At 42.8% G+C, this 20,290-nt stretch overlaps 1 protein-coding gene across 1 annotated transcript in view; it reads left to right on the forward strand.

The window, feature by feature from the left end:
* LOC115091055 (1-deoxyxylulose-5-phosphate synthase YajO-like) overlaps positions 1-14,492 on the forward strand; it is a 28,166-nt gene extending 13,674 nt beyond the window's left edge. Inside the window, exons 4-6 of the mRNA XM_029600870.1 lie at positions 911-1,058; positions 6,456-6,629; positions 13,827-14,492. Coding sequence (XP_029456730.1) covers positions 911-1,058; positions 6,456-6,629; positions 13,827-14,230 — 726 coding nt within the window. The 3' untranslated portion in view covers positions 14,231-14,492. The remainder of the gene's footprint in view (positions 1-910; positions 1,059-6,455; positions 6,630-13,826) is intronic.
* Positions 14,493-20,290: the final 5,798 nt, after the last annotated feature.

The following is a 20,290-nucleotide window of genomic DNA, read 5'->3' on the forward strand; positions in this document are numbered from 1 at the left end:
GATTTCCAAACCTGTTTTATAATTATATGAAAATGTGACAGTTTCATTTCTGAAGCAAACAAGACACTGTTAGAGATTTTACATGTAATTGTGTAGTGAAGGGAAACCATTGATGAGTGTTGGGATGAGTACATGGACAAAGCTCAGGCATTGGTATTGTGCTCGTCCTTTGGTTGGGCCTCCATTGGAACCATTGGAATCATACAGTGTCTCCTTGGTATTAAGAGGCCAATTTTAAAAGCATTGCTTGCACAAAAATGGCCACATATGTGTGTATTTGGGCCACGTATGAGCAAAGTGGATTTTAAAAGCCACGATTTACGCACGTATAGACCCATGCATATGCCAAAAATAAGGGGGTGGAAAAGGGGCGGGGAATGGGCCTTCTGGGGCAGGGTCAACTGTTATGCGCATAACTTCTTATTTTAAAACCGGAGGCCACAGTGAGCAGTGGCTTGTTATCTGTGTAACTTTACTGCTGCTCTTGATGAGAAGCAAGTCTGCAGATCTCATGTTTTAGGGCTTACGGGACAGGGTGAGGGGGTCCGGGTCAACTAAGGGGCATGCAGGATGAAGAACCAGAGGTGTCTAGAAAACCTCAATATTGACTGGGCAAACTGGTGGATGAATTGGAAAAACTGGGAATGTCCCTCGCACGAGCATGTTTTAAAATCCTCTTACATACGCGCGTTAAAGCCTGCAAAGTCCTATGGAAGATACGCAAAGTGGGTAGCCTCTTAAAATTAGGAGCATACTTACGCGCAATAGGCGTATTTTAAATCGTATGCGCATGATTTAAAATTCTGGCACATCTCTGCCTGCGAGTCAATATGTATGTGCATGGGTGCACGCGCGCTTGTTTTAAAATTGGCTTGAAAGAGCGTCAACATGCCAATGCTTTGCTTTTCAGATAGTGGAAGAAGCCATTGATTCCTCTTTGAACAGAATGGGCCTGAATTCTCTGGATTGTGTACAGTTTCACTGGTGGGATTACAGCGACAAACGCTATCTGGATGCACTGAGTCACCTCTCGGATTTGCAGGCAGAAGGAAAAATTTGTATGTTTCTGCTTCTGTTTTCATATGTATTTATTTTTCCACCTTTGTTTATTTATTTATTTATTTAAAATCTTTTCTATACCGTTGTTAAGGTGGGTACCGTCACAACGGTTTACAGTAAGGCACATGAAGTAATGCAATTAACATCTTTCAGTTTACATAGGTGCCATAAGGTTCGGTAACATAGTTTTTAATAAATGTAAATTGATAAATGTGAAAAACATCATGTCCAGGTCAATTCTATAGCAGTTTTGAGTACAAGATTCGTTTTCTAATTGTAACTTTTCCTTTAGTGATGCACTCTCTATTAAAACAAAAACTACACACTTGGTGATTACTGTTGTGTGTATGGGTGTTCCTTGCGCTTCATGGGATAGACATGGGATAGGAGGCGATGTCCTTTCGTGGATTACAAGCTGGTTAAAAGACAGGAAACAGAGACAGGAAAAGACAGGAAACAGAGAGTAGGATTAAATGGTCAATTTTCTCAGTGGAAAAGGGTAAACAGTGGAGTACCTCAGGGATCTGTACTTGGACCGGTGCTTTTCAATATATATATAAATGAACTGGAAAGGAATACGACGAGTGAGGTTATCAAATTTGCAGATGATACAAAATTATTCAGAGTAGTTAAATCACAAGCAGACTGTGATACATTGCAGGAGGACCTTGCAAGACTTGAAGATTGGGCATCCAAATGGCAGATTAAATTTAATGTGGACAAGTGCAAGGTGTTGCATATAGGGAAAAATAACCGTTGCTGTAGTTATACGATGTTAGGTTCCATATTAAGAGCTACCACCCAGGAAAAAGATCTAGGCATCATAGTGGATAATACTTTAAAATCGTCAGCTCAGTGTGCTGCAGCAAAGTTCTTGGAGGAGAAGTCCATTAATGGCTATTAATCAATTTTACTTAGGGAATAGCCACTGCTATTAATTGCATCAGTAGCATGGGATCTTCTTAGTGTTTGGGTAATTGCCAGGTTCTTGTGGCCAGGTTTTGGCCTCTGATGGAAACAGGATGCTGGGCTTGATGGACCCTTGGTCTGACCCAGCATGGCAATTTTTTATGTTCTTATGTTCCCTGGTTTCTATTCTCCCTTCTCTTTTTGAAAAGCTTGTTTAAACAGCCAGGTTTTTAGATTTTTCCTAAATGTTTTGTTTTCTCTTTGTAACCTTAACTCCAGGGGCATGGAGTTCCATAGTATGGGTCCCGCTAGGGATAATGCTCTCTCTCTTACCTGGGTTAGTCGTGCTGTTTTGACTGATGGAATAGTTAGGAGTGCTTTGTTGGCTGATCTTAAGTTTCTGTTGGGGATGTGTACACAAAGGGCCGTGTTTAGCCAGTCTGCATTTTCGTTGTGGATTAATTTGTGTATGGTGCATAGCGTTTTGTACTGTATTCTTTGTTCAATGGGAAGCCAGTGTAATTCAGCCAGTGTTTCGGTGATGTGGTCTCTTTTACTCTTGCCAGTTAAGACTCTTGCGGCTGTGTTTTGCAAGATTTCCAGTGGTCTTAGTGAAGTGTATGGTATACCCAGTAGAAGGGCATTACAATAATCAGTGCTTGCGAATATCAATGCCTGTAGTACTGATCGAAAGTTGGCTGTTGTTAGAAGTGGTTTAAGTCTTTTGAGGACCATGCGTTTGGCGTATCCTTCCTTTACTTTTAGGGATATATGCGGTTTTAGGCTTAGTTCTGTGTCAATTATTACTCCTAGATTCCGTACTTTCTCTGCTAGTATTATTTGTTTGTTGTTATTGAGTGTGATAGGGCTCTGTGAGATCTCCATATTTTTTTTCCGTTCTAAATGTAGGAATTCTGTCTTCTCTATATTAATCATTAGCTCCATTTGGTTTAGTAGCTGCTTGATAATATCTAGATACATGTTCGCTATGTTTAATGTCTTTTCAATTGTATCATCAATGGGTAATATTAATTGAATATCATCTGCGTATATATAGTGTGTGATTCCCAGACCAGCTAACAGGTGGCATAATGGGAGCAGGTATATGTTGAAAAGTGTAGCAGATAGGGCGGATCCCTGTGGTACTCCTGTATGGAGATCTATTTTGTCTGAGATAGAATCCTTGATTTGCACTTGAAAGTATCTGTTGCTTAGATATGATCTAAACCAGCTGATTGTTTGTTGTTTAATCCTATTTCTTCTAGTCTATTTAAAAGTATGTTGTGATTTACCGTATCAAACGCTGCTGAGAGGTCTAGCATCACTAGAATGTAATGTTTACCATTATCAAATCCCCTCATGATGTTATCTGTTAGCGCAAGTAGGAGTGTCTCTGTGCTATAGTGTTTTCGAAAGCCATGTTGTGAGGGATATAGGATGTTATTGCTATCTAGGTGTTCTGCTAGTTGCTTTTGTATAGTTTTTTTCTATTAATTTTGCAATTAAGGGTAGGTTTGATACTGGTCTGTAGTTGTTCAGGTTAAGTGGGTCGCTGTTTTTCTTCTTTAAAATTGATTTTACTATTGCACCTTTTAGTGCATCTGGCATGGATCCTTCCTCTAAGGATAGATTAACGATCTTTGCCAGTGTCTGGGATACGGTGTTGGCTACTTTTTTTATGTCTGCGGTTGTTATTGTGTCATAAGCATGTGGGGCGGGATTTAGTTTTTTTAGTATAGTTTCGATTTCCAGTTCTGATACCTCATTGAATGTTGACCATTGTTCAACATCTCTTTTTTTTCATTTTAATTTCTTGTTTCGTTGTTTTTGGGATTTTATTTTTTAGGTTCTTAATTTTGTCATTGAAAAATGTTGCAATTTCATTGCATCTATTTTCTGGAAGGTTTTGTGGAGATTCTGATTTGTCAGTAGTGAGGTTTCTTACTATGGTAAATAAGGTTCTTGGATTGTTTGCATATTTTTCTATTTTAGAGCTATAGAATTGTTTTTTTGTATCTAGAATGACTTGTTTATAGTAAGCTAGGTGTTTTCTGTATTTTGTTAAGTTTTCATTGTTTTTATTTTTTCTCCAATCTTTTTCTTTTTTTCTTAGCTGTCTCTTGATTTCCTTTGTCTTTTCATTATACCATGGGTTCGTTTGTTTGGTATCCCTAATGTTAATATATTTGATTGGGTTTATCTCTTCAGCTAGCTTTCTGGTTGTTTACATCCATGCTGTGGTAGCGGAGCAGCAGTTGGTGTAGTCTAATTTTGTTAATTTTTCTTCTAACTTGTCTTTTAGGGTTTCTAAGTCATATGGTGGGCGATATTTAAATTTAATAGGTTCTTTTTTCTTTTCTTGTGTTTGAGGTTCAATGTGTTTAATCGAGGATTGTATGATGAAGTGATCTGACCATGGGATGGGTGTGTAATCGGTTTTAATGTGTTCTAGGTGGCTGTGATTAATGAATGATATATCGAGAGAGTGTCCTGCTCTATGCGTAGGTTTATCAGTAATTAGAGTGAAACCTAGTGCTGTCATAATATCCAATAGTGTTTGGCAGGTGTTGGATAGGGGCTTTGCGTCTAAGTGAAGGTTGAAGTCTCCTAGTATAATGGTGGGTTTTTCAGTGTTTAACTGTGTTGTTAAGAACTCAATTAGTGGGGAGATATTTAATTCTAGTAAGCTCGGTGGGCAGTATATTAGGCAAATTTGTAAATTCAATGTTTCAAAGAGGGCAATTTCATGGTTTCTTGGCAGTGTTGAGGGTATTAGTTTACATTTAAATTTTTTTTCAATTATTGTTCTTCACTCTAATGCTTTTTAGCATAGGATCAGGACATTATTTGTCATATTACTACGAATTTCCTTAACACATTCAGATGCTGGCCTGAGGGTAGAGGAACCCCACTGAAAGATTCACAGGCCGATTCAGAAAAACGCGCTCTCCCGGCGTGTGCACAAGCCACTCTCCTGGGCGCGCGATTCAGGAGGGTGGCCTATGCAAATTAGGGCCCGCGGTAAAAGGAGCGGCAGCTGTCAACGGGTTTGACAGCCGACGCTCAATTTTGCCGGCATCGGTTCTCAAACCCGCTGACAGCCACGGGTTCGGAAAACGGACGCCAGCATAATTGAGCGTCCGTCTTCTGACCCGCGGGCCGTGGGCTGATTTTTAATTTTTTTTTTTTTTTTACTTTTTTTTTACTTTTGGGGCCTCCGACTTAATATCGTTATGATATTAAGTCGGAGGGTGTACAGAAAAGTAGTTTTTTTCTGCGGCTTGGGTGCACATTTTACTTTCTGTATCACGCGGGAATAACTAATACGGCCATGTTATTGGCGCTATTAGTTTTGGGGGGGTTGGATGCACGTTCTCGAAGCACTATTATCCCTTATTGTATAAGGGGTAAAGCTAGCGTGTCGAAAACGCGCGTCCAAACCTGGGCTAACAGTGCGCTCCACCGGAGCACACTGTACTGTATCGGCCTGTGTGAAACTTGAACTGAGAGGTAAAGCACAATTGTAGATGCTTGGGAGAAGAGGCATAGATAGTCAAATGTTGGGGATGATTAAGATTATTTTTATATTAATATCATTTTGCCCTCAGGCAGCACCCAGCTATTTCTTATTTATGCTTTGTATACCATTTATAGTTCTTTTACAGAAGGAGTACATAGATGCAAATGTTTTTCTGATCCTATTTAGATTCCTTCTGTGAAAGACTGCTGACTGACCAGTGTGTACAACCTGTGTTGGGAATTAATCTTAACAACAGATTTAATACCCTTGCTTGCTATAAGTATCATGCAAATTTTAGTGTCTACAAAGTAGTTAGGACTTTAGTTTAACGTCTCATCTAAATAGACAGCAACCTCAGCAGTAGGACTCCTAACCCTGGATCAGCACTAAACAAAGAATTTCCCCTTCTAAGTCACCACTTCCTGCATCAACTATCCAGGTACAGAACCAATTAACATTTGAGATCTCAAAGGGTCAGAGTTTCAGGTGGTATGGTGGCAGATTCTAACTGTATGTGATGCCGCCTCAGAATTAAATTCTGAGGTTTGGTCTTGTGACTCAGGTCACAGTTTTGTGGCATGGGGGGATCTGGGTTTGAACTTCTATCTACTGGTATAAGCCGGTTGTGGGTACACCATGGAGAGGGTGTGCTTAAGCCCGGAAAGCGGAAGGATGGCTGCTTTTTCTGTGCCAGCCAAAGAGTAGTGCTGAAGGCGCATGTCAATGGTGCTGCTCCATCCCTTGGGCCAGCAATGGTTTCCAGAATAATTTGAAGACGCTGTCAGAAGGGAGGGGTTTTGAAGGTAGAGGGCAATAAAAGAAAAAAAGGAAAAAAAAATAAAAAGTCAATATTATCAAGACCGTGAACTTGTTAACCTGCATTCCTGGAGTAAAAAATAATGCACTGCTATATTGTTATGCACTTACAAGTCAATTATTTCAATTATTATTTATTTCTGCTTTTCAGTGGAACTTTCCTTGACAAATTTTGATACAGAACATGTGAAGGAGATAGTGAATAAAGGAATCAAAATTTCCAGCAATCAAGTCCAGTATTCTGTGGTTGACAGAAGGCCCATGATGAAGATGGCAGAATTCTGTGAATCTCAAGGAATTAAACTTCTCACGTATGGTACCATAGGTAGGCAGATTCAGCACAGAAATATCACTTCAGACAACATTTGTTATTGTGCAGTTTTTGCAAGCTTCTAGCAAACAGCTTCTGCACAATAGAGGCACAGACAAAGAGAACATGTCTCCGAAGTTACTATTTCCTCCATCAAATGAAAATCACAGTTATTAATGTCATTTATCTAAACTTGAGTGTCTTATGAATCAAGCTTTAGATTTTTTAAAAATGTTTGTTCCATTATTGGGTGAATTGATTTGCTTCAAAATTAACTCCATAGTTTGCATAATATTTCACTCCTTTGCTTTGCAGATTTCTAATAGCCATATCGGTGCTGCAGAATACCAGAATGTAACCCCTGGCCTAGCGTCCCTTTAAAGAACCCCCAAAGACCACACTTCAAGTTTTGGGTTTAAGTGTGAAACTTTCTTCTCCTGATGATAAGGTCCAAGATTCCCTTTTGGGGGTGGGTGGGATATTATATGCTAGGCCTTGAATGTTCATTAATAAATTCAGTTTTATAGTTTCTGGCAACAGCAGTAATAATCACGTTGGAAGCAATGGATAGTTTACAACTTAACTTTGAGAATTAAGAGTTGGCTAATTTGCCTTCAGTTGTCTGCCATGAATAAGGAGCTAATGCACCTGAAAGAGATATTATACAAGATTCAAATATCCTCCACTTCCTTGCAACATCCAGAATATCTCTCCCAACTCTCACAGAGGTAACAGAAACCCAGATATAAATGGTGTACAGTGGGCTCCGGTGGAATAAGACCTGTGACTCTGAGACACCCATTTACCAACTTTGAAACATCCTGAGTATTCGCCCTACTCCCACAGAGAAGTCAGACATCCAGGATTCAGAATCCCAGGAATAATTGGATTACGGTGGGCCCTGGTAGAACAAGACCTATGATGAACAGACACCCACTCTTCCCACTGTTACCCTTACATAATGCATTTTCTGCATTGGAAAATGAAGAAGCCCAAGTAACAGAATATGAAATGAGGTCTGAAAGGGAAATAGTCACCTAATACACCAAGAAACCCTTCAACATGATGAAATGTCATAAAAGAAAACTGCTTCTGCCGGGAGATTCAGTCACCAGAGGAACCAAGGATGGCCTACATTTGTCTATGGCAGGAAAAAGGATGCTAAGTGAAAAATTCAGATCATACATTATCAGGCATTTAAACTAGGGAGTGGGGGTGGCAGGAGGTGGCCAGAGAATTTGGCATGACACCACCAAGCAAAACAGGAACATGGAAGAGAAAATAAAATTAATCAGTTCAAAAAAGCAGAAAAAGTGACTACAAAGAGCAGCTGGAAAGCTATGACTACAAATGCTTGTAGTCTGGGCAACAAAAAAAAAAGATAGAGGATGGGTTAGAAAGGACAGAGGATGGGTTAGAAAGGACAGAGAGGACAGAAAAGTGGGAGGAGTAGCTCTTTGTGTCAAAAACAATATCCAAGCAACTGAATTGCAAGGGATATGAGGTAAAGGAGAAGCATTATGGACCATCCTAAAAAAATGAAGATGGTGCTTCCATTTTTATTGGTGTGATTTACAGGCAATCAATTCAAACAGAAGAACTGGATAGAGAACTCATTGAAGACATCCAAAAAGTTGGTGAAAGGGTAAGGTGTTGCTCATTGGAGATTTCAATCTGCCAGATGTAGATTGGAGTATCCCATCTGTGGAATCTACGAGACATAGAGAGATAGTGGATGCCCTTCAAGGGGCTCTGCTCAAACAAATGGTAATGAAACCCATGAGAGAGGGTGTGAATCTCGATCTAGTGCTCACTAATGGCGATAATAAGAACATAAGAACTCAGATTGGAAAAATAAAGTTCATGAAAACAGGAAACAAAAAAGGAGGAAGGAAGGATGGAAAAACTTCCTTCACCCAAACTCAAAAAGGCAAAAATGACCTTTTTCAAAAAGGGCAAATAGGTACCCTTTCCTCTTGTCCATACCTAAACTTCAACCTTAGAAACTCAAGAGTCCTTTCCCCAGGAAAACAACCAAAAACAGGAGCAGGCATAGAGACATCCTACCTCCTGAAAGGGATAACACAATATCCATACCCTTAAAATGGTGGCACTGGGTTTTATAGTCTGGGGATTCCACCATTCCAGTCTTCCACATGGGGGAGCTAAAACCCACAATACTACTACTCTGGTTCTCCCTATGACATTGGGACATTCCTCTTAGTAGGAGCCCAGTCAGCTCATACGGTTCTCTACAGGAGTCTTTGTAGGCTGCAATACCTTTAATCGTTGTAGTCCGACAGCCTTTGAAACCTCTCAGATCTTCAGATATGAAGATTGGACCTGTGTAATATTGAAAGCTCTTGTGCTAAAGCATCTCTTTGGTCAATCTAATTACAGGAATTGCAACCTACAAAGTTTGCTATATCTTGTTGCCAGATCTTTGGGGGAGTTTCAAACTCTAGTATCTAACACATTTGGCAAAAGGTTGATAATCCTGCACTGATATTATGATTATAGCTCCTATCTGTGGTCACATGAAAAGACAGCATTTGAGCAGGACCAAGGTATATGTGGGGATGTGCAACCCATTCACTATTTCTACATAGTAACATAGTAAATGTCAAAAAGACACAAGTGGTCCATCCAGTTGCCCAGCAAGTTTTTTTGTTTTATATTTTATTCTTAGGATAATTGTTGCTCTGTGCAAATTACTCCAGTCAACACTGGCTACCCTTTTCTTAGTCTCCATTATTTAGCCACTAGGAATCCTCTGTGTTTATCCCATGATCTTGTGCTCACTGGGAGGGTATTCAATGCATCCACCACCCTTTCCGTGAAGAAATACTTCCTGACATTGATCTTGACTCGTCCTCCCCCCAAGGTTTGATTATTGTACATTATTAATAACTTTCAGGTATTTAAAAACCTGTATCATATTGCCCCCTCTCCTCTCCTCCACTGTATTCATATTTAGGTCCTCAATCTCATCTCATAATTCTTTTGATGTAGATCTTTTAGCATTTTGGTTGCCTTTCTCTGGACCGCTTCCACCCTCTCTCTATCTTTTGAGCTACAGTCTCTAAAACTGAACACGTACTGCAGATGAGGCCTTACCAAGGATCTATACAGGAGCACTATCAGGTCCTTTTTTCTGCTGGATATGCCTTTCTCTATGTAACCCAGTGTCCCTCTGGCCTTAGCTACCAACTTGTCACATTGCTTCACCACTTTCAGATCATCAGGCACTATCATCCCAAGGTCTCTTTCCCTGTTTGTGCACATCAGACTTTTGTCTCAATTAGTTTTACCACCGCTGTAGTTTCCAGGCTCTTCCCTGCTAGCATTTTTGTGAAACTCTTGTCCAGTCTCCCAAACTTGGAGAAGAGACATCTGAGGGGGGATATGATAGAGGTCTACAAAATCATGAAAGGATTTGAACAGGTAAATGTGAAATGGTTATTTACTCTCTCAGACAATAAAAGGACTAGAGGGCACTCCATGAAGTTAGCAAGTAGCTCATTTAGAACAAATTGGAGAAAATTCTTTTTCACTCAATGCATAATTAAGCTTTGGAATTCATTGCCAGAGGATGAAGTTATGGCAGTTAGTATAACTGGGTTTAAAAATGGTTAGGATAAGTTCCTAAAGGAGAAATCCATAAACTGCTATTAATCAATAAGGAATAGTAGCTTGGGATCTATTTAATGTTTGGGTATTTGCCAAGTTCTTGTGATTTCAATTGTCCAATGTTGGAAACAGGATGCCGGGCTTGATAGACCCTTGGTCTGACCCAGTATGGTTTGTCTTATATTCACCATTCCTGTTTCCAAGGATCTATTGAACAGGTCTTTCAGTGGATCCACCAGCACCTCTCTGAGCTCCTTCAGGATCCTGGGATGTACCTCATCTAGCCCCATGGCCTTGTCTACTTCTAGTTTCACTAGTTTCACCTAAGCATTCTCTTCTGTAAATGAAGTGGTATCTACCCTGCTCCCATCCATGCTCTTACCAACCTGTAATAGTCCTTCCCCAAGGTCTTCTTTAGTGAACACCAAAATGAAATGTTTGTTAAATGTTTCTGCTTTTTCCTTAACTTTCTCCACACAATGACCCTTGTCTCCTTTCAGTCTTTCAGTGCCTCCTCTGGTCTTCTTCCTTTCTCTGATAATATCTGCTAAATATTTTGTCACCTTCCTTTACCTCTTTGGTGATCCTTTCTTCCACTAGAGATTTTGTTGTCCTGATTTCTTTTCTTGTCTCTTTCAGCTTCACCATATATTCTTCTCTGTGTGCCTCTTTATGTGTTCTTTTGTATTTTTTGAGCGCTGTTGTTTTTTTCCTTTGTTTATTCGGCCACCTCTTTAAAGAACCATATTGATTTCCTTTTCCTCTTACTATTATTCACTCTTCTTACATAAAGATTTGCTGCCTTTGTTATAGCTTCTTTTAATTTAGCCTCCTGTTGTCCCACTTCTCCCATCTCCTCCCAGTCTTCTAGCTCTTCCTCAAGGTACTGCCCCATTTTAACAAAATCTGTATTTCTGAAATCCATGACTTTGATCATCAAGTGACTTTTCTCGATCTTGCAGTGGTCAACTGTACAACTTAAGGTTCACATCTGATTCCAATTACCTCCCAGTCATGTCCATTGTTCAGGAGCAGAAAGACCATGTAACATATAGTAATATAGTAATGTTGGCAGAAAAAGACCAAATGGTCCATCCAGTCTGCCCAGCAAGCTTTCCTTTGTAGAAACTGCCACTCTGTGCAGGCTACTTCCTTGTTTCTCTTAAGATTGTAACTGCCACTCCGTGCAATTATCCCAAGCTTTATGTTAACCCATAAAAATTTCAGCTAGCAACATTATTTTTACTGTGTGATGATCTTTCTTGAAAATTCAGAAGGTACTGCTTGACGTGCTTTGTTTACGGATTTGGCCATAGAAGCATTCCTGTGCTTTTTCCCTTATGCCTGAATATCAGTACCTCAGAGCATAGAAGTCGGGGCCCTTTTGGTTGTTGTCCGAATCCAATTCCACTTTTCCCCCTGCCAAAGTGGGGAGCAATGTTGCAGTTGCATTAAAAGCATCAAGGCTTACTGATAGACGGGAGTAATCTCCATGCCTTATGCTAAGGGTAGTAACTGCCACAAAAGCAAGTTACCCTCCTGTATGCTTTCTTCATTTCCCTTAGATCTAGGATCTAGGCTGTAGAAGCAGTCCTATGCTTTTCCCCCTTATGTCTACATATCCAGTGTCCCAGACCATAGAACTCTGGATCCTCAGTTGTTTTCTGAATCCAATTCCCCTTTCCCCCCCCCCTGCCGTCAAAGCTGGGAGCGATGTTGCAGTTGCATTAAAAGTATCAAAGCTTATTGGTTGAGTGTAATAATCTCCATGCCTTCTGCTAAGGGTAGTAACTGCTGCAGCAGCAAGTTACCCCCTACTCGCATTTCTTCATTTCTGACCTCTAGCCTTTTAGAGATCCACTGGGGTAGATTTTAAAACCCTGGCACGCATAAATCCTGGGGTTTACGTGCATGGCCAGGCCTTAGGTGCACTAGGCCAATTTTAAAATGGGCCCGACCACGCACATACACCCCGGGACACGTGTAAGTGCTGGGGCTTTAAAATGGGGCGGTCCGGGGGCGGGGCTAGAGGTGCCCGGTACAGCGGCCATTTGCCGCTGTACCGGGCACATGCAGCTTGCTCCTGCTCCTTTGCAGGAGCAAAAGGTAAAACAAAAAAAATTAGGGTTAGTTAGGATAGGGATGGGGGAAGGTAGGAAGGGGAAGGGAGGTTAGGATAGGGGGTTTGGAAGTTCCCTCCCAGTCCGCTCCTTAATTGGAGCGGACTGGGAGGGAACTGGGGAAGGCCCCAATGCGTTGCGGCACGATTTTGCAAAATTAGACCCCCCCCCCCCTTTTGCACACGCTGACCTGGTGTTTTATAACATGCGCGCATCAGCGCTCGCATGTTATAAAATCGCATATCCATGGGTCCTCGCCGGGTAGTGCTCGCACATGGACGCTTACGCGTAACTCTTTGAAAATCTACCCCACAGTGTTTATCCCATGCCCCTTTGAATTCTTTGAGTGTTTTCGTCTTCATCACCTCCTCCAGAAGGGCATTCCAGACATCCACCATGCTCTCCATGAAGAAATATTTCCGGACATTAGTTCTGAGTTGTCCCCCCTGGAGTTTCATTTCGTGACCCCTATTTCTATTGTTTTCTTTCCAATGGAAAAGGTTCAAAGTTTGTGCATCATTAAACTGAAGGTCTTTATCACATCTCCTCTGCACCTCCTCTCTTCCAGAGTATACACATTCAGGTCCTTCAGCTTCTCCTCATAGATCTTCCAATACAGACTCCACACCATTCTGGTTGCCCTTCTCTGGACCGCCTCCCATCCTGTCTCTATCTGTTTTGAAATACGGACTCCAGAATTGAACACAGTTCTCCAGATCAGTACAGATTCCAAACAGCAGAGAGAAAGCAAAATATATTGGAGAAATAAAGAATACAATTATATTAATTTAGACTGTTAAACATAGCCCAAACAGGAGCCAGGTAAGCTGTGCAGCCTTCAGCAACTGTTTATACCACACCTGGAATGTCTGCTAGGTAGGGTCCTGTGTTCCTCTCTTTAAAGCATAGAAGGATTTTACAATAATAACTAGCTATATAATACCACAACACACAAGTCAGAGTAAGAACCTGCAGAAATAGAACATTCCTGCTACCCACAAGAACACATTCAAAACAGCAGAGAGAAAGAAAAATATATTAGAGAAATAAAGAATAAAATATTAAATTAGACTATTAAATTATCCAAAACATGTGACTTAATAATGGGTTGAAACTCATGCATGTTGTATTCTAACAGGAGGAATCATATTTTTTCTCAGAGCATATCTTCATGGTTGAATTCCACCATACAAGATTTTAAAATACTATTTCAGTTTTCATAATGCTGACTCACCTGTTTCCTTAAAATGGAATAGACTCTTGAATATTGATGACACCACAGTTTATATGTAGGTATGAAACCAGTTGTGCAATAGTTTATTCTAGGATAGTCTAGCTTCAGATAATGTATTTTTCTACTTGCTGCATACTGTCCCTCTGACCTAAGTGTGTGTATTATAAACACAGTCAAAATAACAAAAAAATAGCTGAGATTGTTTTGTTTGTTTCATTTTAACTACAGGTGGAGGTCTGATTAGTGAGAAATATCTGGGTGCAAAAGAACCAAGAGGGTCAGAAGAACTGAACACAGCATCTCTGGACAAATACAAGAAGATGATTGATGCTTGGGGAGGATGGAACCTCTTCCAGGAGCTGCTGCAGACCCTGAATTCCATTGCCAAGGTGCACACTTGTACAATTGCCAATGTCGCCACCAAGTACATCCTGGATATGCCAGCAGTTGGGGGAGTGATCATAGGTTGCCGTCTTGGCATACCAGGAGCAGAACACATCAAAGAAAATCTCAAGAGCTTTGATATCCGCCTTACACCAGATGACATCAATAAAATTGAGTCTGTACTGAAGAGATCCTCGGATCTGATGCAAGCAATTGGAGATTGTGGAGATGAATACAGAGAGAAGTAGTCACGCGACCTCCCAGAATCATGGCAATAAGTGGTCTATCCTTTCCTTTCCTTTTTTTATATATTATTTTTTGTTAAAAGGTTAATAACAACTGAATCAAAGTAATTTTCACACATCAACAAGATAGAATCTCAACACTAATTACTAGAGATGTGCATTCGTTTTTGCCGAATTGGAAAATTGCAACGAAATTGTCCAATTCGGCATGTTTCAGGGAGCCTGAAAAAAATCAGGATTTTCCCGTTTTTTCGCAAAAATTCGTTTTTCCGATTAATGCGCACTAACGGGAGTCAGTGCGCGCTAACTCCCGTTAGCGTGCACTAACAAAAACTAACAAAAAGTAACAAAATCTAACGGTTTTTGTTAGTGCGTGCTAACGGGGAGTTAGCGCGCACTAACTAAAAATCGATTTTTCGTGGAAAAAAAAGACCCGAACCGAAAAAGCCCGACATTTTCCATGGTGGCCGAAAAACGAAGAACGACATGAACACAAAAAACGATGCACATCTCTACTAATTACTGATATTGTAAAGTGTTATAAAAGGACCGCATGTTAAGGAACATTTATAAAATCCAGGATTAAGAATGCTTGTTTATTATACCACTTTTCCATAAAATATTACATCAAAGTGGTTTGCAATTAAAACAAACAAAGTATCCAGGTATAATCTTAAATTCCCTGTTAAATATCTATACAGAGACAGTAAATGTTTTTTTCTAAATCAAACTCTTTCTTAATCGATTGTTTTAAATTTATTTCTACTTGTATTCCACTACTGACCACATTAAAAACTTGCATAAATAACTACGACACAAAGTGCCGAGTTAATTTTTTTGTGTATGCATTATTATTATTCAGTTATTTTAAAATACTCTTTTAATATAAGCAATCCAATTTTGCAAAAGTTGATGATGCCACACTCATGTCCTGCTTCCCAGTTTTGGGGAACCAGGACTATATTTGTTTCTGAGGATGTGCAGCCAACATTTGTTTCAATCTGCTATTGACCATGTATGACTTTTTTTTTTATAGTTTTCAACATATATGGAGCACCAAGGCCATGCCATAATAATGATCTACTCTGAAATTTTGATCATAAACATATAAAATGACATTTACGGTGCTCATGGGAGTAGCTTGATTTTTTCTTGCTGTTGGGCTGAGGTGGGATTGATGCAACCCGTAGGCAAGGGTCCACAGGTCCCCACCGTCAGCAGGTGGAATGGGCTGAAGCTAGAGGCCACTGGAGCTTCACCTATATCAGCTAGGGGTGTGCATTCGTTTTCGCCGTATTGGTGATCCGCAACGTATATTGCACTTTTCGTTGTATTCATTGGGAAGCGAAACGTATCGCAATTCCCCACAAATACAATGAATTTTCGCCGAATTATTTGGCCGCCAATTTAAACAACCCCCCACCCTCCTGATCCCCCCCCCCCCAAGACTTACCAAAACTCCCTGGTGATCCAGCGGGGGTCCTGGAATCATACCCTGCACTCACACACCCTCGGTACCAGTATCAAAATGGCACCGATAGCCTTGCCCTTACTATGTCACAGGGGCTACCGGTGCCATGGGTCAGCCCCTGTCACATGGCCATCAGCGCCATCTTGTGCTCCTACCATGTGACAGGGGCTGACCCATGGCACCGGTAGTCCCTGTGACATAGTAAGGGCAAGGCTATCGGCGCCATTTTGATTCCTGGCACCAGACGGCACAAGTGCAGGAGATCGCTCCCGGACCCCCGCTGGACCCCCAGGGACTTTTGGCCAGCTTGGGGGGGCCTCCTGACCCCCACAAGACTTGTCAAAAGTCCAACGGGGGTCCGGGAGCGACCTCCTGCACTCGGGCCTTATTGCCAGCATTCAAAATGGCGCTGGCGCTACCTTTGCCCTCACTATGTCACAGGGCTGATGGTCGGCCCCTGTGACATAGTGAGGGCAAAGGCTAGCGGCTGCCAGTTCTCAAAATGGCGCCGGCGCTACCTTTGCCCTTACTATGTCACAGGGGCCGACAGTCAGCCCCGTGACATAGTGAGGGCAAAGGTAGTGCCGACGCCATTTTGAATATTGGCAATACGGCCCGAGTGCAGGAGGTCACTCCCGGACCCCCGCTGGACTTTTGGCAAGTCTTGTGGGGGTCAAGAGGCCCCCCCAAGCTGGCAAAAAGTCCCTGGGGGTCCAGCGGGGGTCCGGGAGCGATATCCTGCATTCATGCTGTCGGATGCCAGGAATCAAAATGGCGCCGATAGCCTTGCCCTTACTATGTTACAGGGGCTACCGGTGCCATTGGTCAGCTCCTGTCACATGGTATGAGCACAAGATGGCGCCGATGGCCATGTGACAGGGGCTGACCAATGGCACCGGTAGCCCCTGTGACATAGTATGTCAAAGGCTATCGGCGCCATTTTGATACTGGTACCGAGGGTGTGTGAGTGCAGGGTATGATTCCCGGACCCCCCGCTGGACCACCAGGGAGTTTTGGTAAGTCTTGGGGGGTCAGGAGGGTGGGAGGTTCTAGTACATTTAATTTTAGCCGGGTAACGAATAGATTTAGACGTATAACCATATCTGGGCGCCATAAGGACATATGCAACGTATCTGCCCCCCGACGAATACGTATCCCAAATGCAACGTATGGCGCCCCTCTGCACATCCCTAATATCAGCCCACGTTCCCCTTGGGTTGAACCTTTGGGTGCCGGGGTCAGCAGGACTTAGGCGGGCCTCGAGATAGGATAATGAAGGTAGACGGTTCAGCCCAGAGACAGCAGCCAGCAGGTGGCGTAAGTCTATCCAAGACGGGTTGCAGAACTGGAATCCAAGCACCAAGGAACTAGGAGTGACTGAAGGTGCTTGAGCAAAGAAAGGCCGAAGCCTTGAAAGTCCACATCCAGAAGATAGAGGCAGAGGCATCACTGTCGAGCTTGGATGGAAGCTGCCGGCCAATGGAAGCTGTGGTGAGCAACGTAGAACTCTGGACAAGAAAGAGTCTATAGCAAGGTTATCCTTAGCAATGGTCAGGGCACGGAGAAGGCAGGCGTGATCAGGTGTAGCAATGGTCAAGGCACGGAGAAGGCAGGCGTAGCAATGGTCAAGGCACGGAGAAAGCAGGTGTGGTCAGGCCTAGCAATGGTCAAGGCATGGAGAAGGCAGGCAAGGTCAGACGTAGCAATGGTCAAGGCACAGAGAAGGCAGACAAGGTCAGACGTAGCAGAGGTCAGGCTTGGAAAAGGCAGGCGAGGTCAGACGTAGCAGACGTCATGCTTAGAGAAGGCAGGCAAGGTCAGGCTTGGAGATAATCACAGGCTTGGAGGTCAAGCTTGGAGATAATCACAAGGCAGAGTCAGGCAAAGCAAATTCAAAGTCCGTGAAGTCAATCCGAAGCAAGGAGCAAGGTAGGAACGAAGAGACAGGAACCAGGAACAACGAGGAATCAGGAACGCAGGGCTGAGACGAATCTCTGGAAGCAAAGAGCACTCAATCAACAGGGAACCGTGGAGACCTGTTGCAAAGGCAACGCTTAGGAGCACTGCCTGAGCTTAAGTATGCTGAGAGTGATGACGTCAGTGTCCGGATCCACAGCCAGATTCCCTCCGCGGGCCCTTTAAAAGCATCAGAGTTGCGCGCGCGCGCACCTAGGAGAGGACAAGGTGCTAGGAGGGGACAAGGCGTCGGCGACTCTTCGCTGAGCAAGTGGAGAGGCCTGCTTAGAGTAGGAATCCTGGCTGGAGGTCTCGGGCAGGACTAGGGACTCTGGTGGGGGCCCGAGGTCAGAGCCGGTGGCCGACTGCCGCCATCGACGGAGAACTGAGTGCTGAGGTCCATCTGGGAAGGTGAGAGGGCTACGCCGCGGGCCTCCTGCGGGCAGCAAGCCTAACACTTGCTACATGTAGTATCAGCCATGCTTGCTGCATAGAGATGTGTAGTCCACATGAGCTAAAATTGAATTCAGATAAAATGCACATTATGTGAACTTAGCAAGTAGCACATTTAAAACAAACTGGAGAAAATTCTTTTTCACTCAATGCACAATTAAGCTCTGGAACCAGATCATGTGGTTAAGGCAGTTAGGGGTAGATTTTAAAAGAAGCGCGATCAGCCTACTTTTGCTTGCGCATCAGACTCAAGCAAAAGTACGCTGGATTTTAGTAGATACGCGCGGAGCCGCGCGTATCCACTAAAATCCTGGATCGGCGCGCGCAAGGCTATCGATTTTGTATAGCCTGCGCGCGCCGAGCCGCGCTGCCTCCCCCCGTTCCCTCCAAGGCCGCTCCGAAATCGGAGCGGCCTCGGAGGGAACTTTCCTTTGCCCTCCCCTCACCTTACCCTCCCTTCCCCTACCTAACCCACCCACCCGGCCCTGTCTACACCCCCCCCTTACCTTTGTCGGGGGATTTACGCCTCCCGGAGGGAGACGTAAATCCCTGCGCGCCAGCGGGCCTGCTGCGCGCCGGGCCGCGACCTGGGGGCAGGTACGGAGGGCGTGGCCACGCCCCCGGGCCGTGGCCACGCCCCCGTACCCGCCCCCAAAACGCTGCCGACACGCCCCCGGAACGCCGCGACGACCGGGCCCGCCCCCCGACACGCCCCCCTCCGAGAACCCCGGGACTTACGCGAGTCCCGGGGCTCTGCGCGCGCCGGGAGGCCTATGTAAAATAGGCTTCCCGGCGCGCAGGGCCCTGCTCGCGTAAATCCGCCCGGTTTTGGGCGGATTTACGCGAGCAGGGCTCTGAAAATCCGCCCCTTAGTGTAGCTGGTTTTAAAAAAGGTTTGGATATGTTTTTGGAGGAGAAGTCCATTTGCTGCTATTAATCAAGTTGACTTAGGGAATAGCCACTGCTTATTACCGGCATTATTTATTTATTTATTTATTTATTTATTTAGCATTTTCTTTATATACCGAGGTATAGCAGAGTTGCCTTCACTCCGGTTTACAATTATAACAACCTGTTACATTAAAAATTTTAAAAATTTACATTTAACAAGCTGAGAACTGTCATATAATATTAGTATAAACAAAACAAGATATACCAAAGGTTAGGTACACTGAAAAAACTGAGTTCAAACATAATAGGAGACATCTGTAGTTAGGAAGCAGGATAAATTGTCAAAGGGGGAGATTGAATGTTAGGAGGCTATGGTAGGCTATGGTATTATGTTTTGAGATCATTGTGCGTGCTGTCATTATGAGATTGGCTGAGTAGCCAGGCTTTTAGGTCTTTTTAAAAAGATTTTGGGTTTTCTTGAATGGTGAGGTACTGAGGTAATGAATTCTATAACTTTGGGCCGATGATGGAAATGGCTCTGTTTCTGGTGGAAGAGAGTTTGGCATGTGGAAGTGATGGAATCACTAGTTGTAGTTTACTAGTTGTTCTTGTTGTGCGTAGAGAATAATGGATATGTATGATGTCATCAAGTGCAGTGTAGTCTGCTTTGTAAATTGCTTTCTGAAGTATTGAGAGGACTTTGAATTCGATTCTTTTCTCAATTGTGAGCCATTGTAGTTGGTTGAGAACAGGTGTGATGTTCCATTAGTAGCATGCACTAATTAGTAATAATAGATGCACTAATAGATGCACCATTAGTAATAGATGCACCATTAGTAGCATGGGATCTATTTAATGTTTGGGTATTTGCAATCCTGGATTGGCCATTGTTGGAAACAGGATGGACTCTCGGTCTGACCCAGTATGGCAACTTCTTATGTTATGATGCCTGACAAAACATAGTTTGGGGCAACATGTCCCCAGTGCACATTTCACCATAGCTTAGTGTTCCAGACCGTGTGGTCCTTCTCACCTATGAGATTTATTTAGGTTTAGACTCCATCTGACATATGGCTTATTAAGCAGCTAAAATTACACATGTGTACACCATCTGAAACAGTGGAGCAAAGTACACACCTCTGCTACATGCATGTATTTTTTGAAACTTTAATATAGTGAGTAGTTTTCAACCCTTCTAAAGTTACACCCTGGCGTTGCCTCTTTTTACTCCAACAAAAAGCAGGTGTATTATGAAACTACTAACATACTTTTATCCAATAAAAGGATAACTT

Source organism: Rhinatrema bivittatum, chromosome 4 (assembly GCF_901001135.1).
Source record: "Rhinatrema bivittatum chromosome 4, aRhiBiv1.1, whole genome shotgun sequence".
Classification (NCBI taxonomy): Eukaryota; Metazoa; Chordata; class Amphibia; order Gymnophiona; family Rhinatrematidae; genus Rhinatrema; species Rhinatrema bivittatum.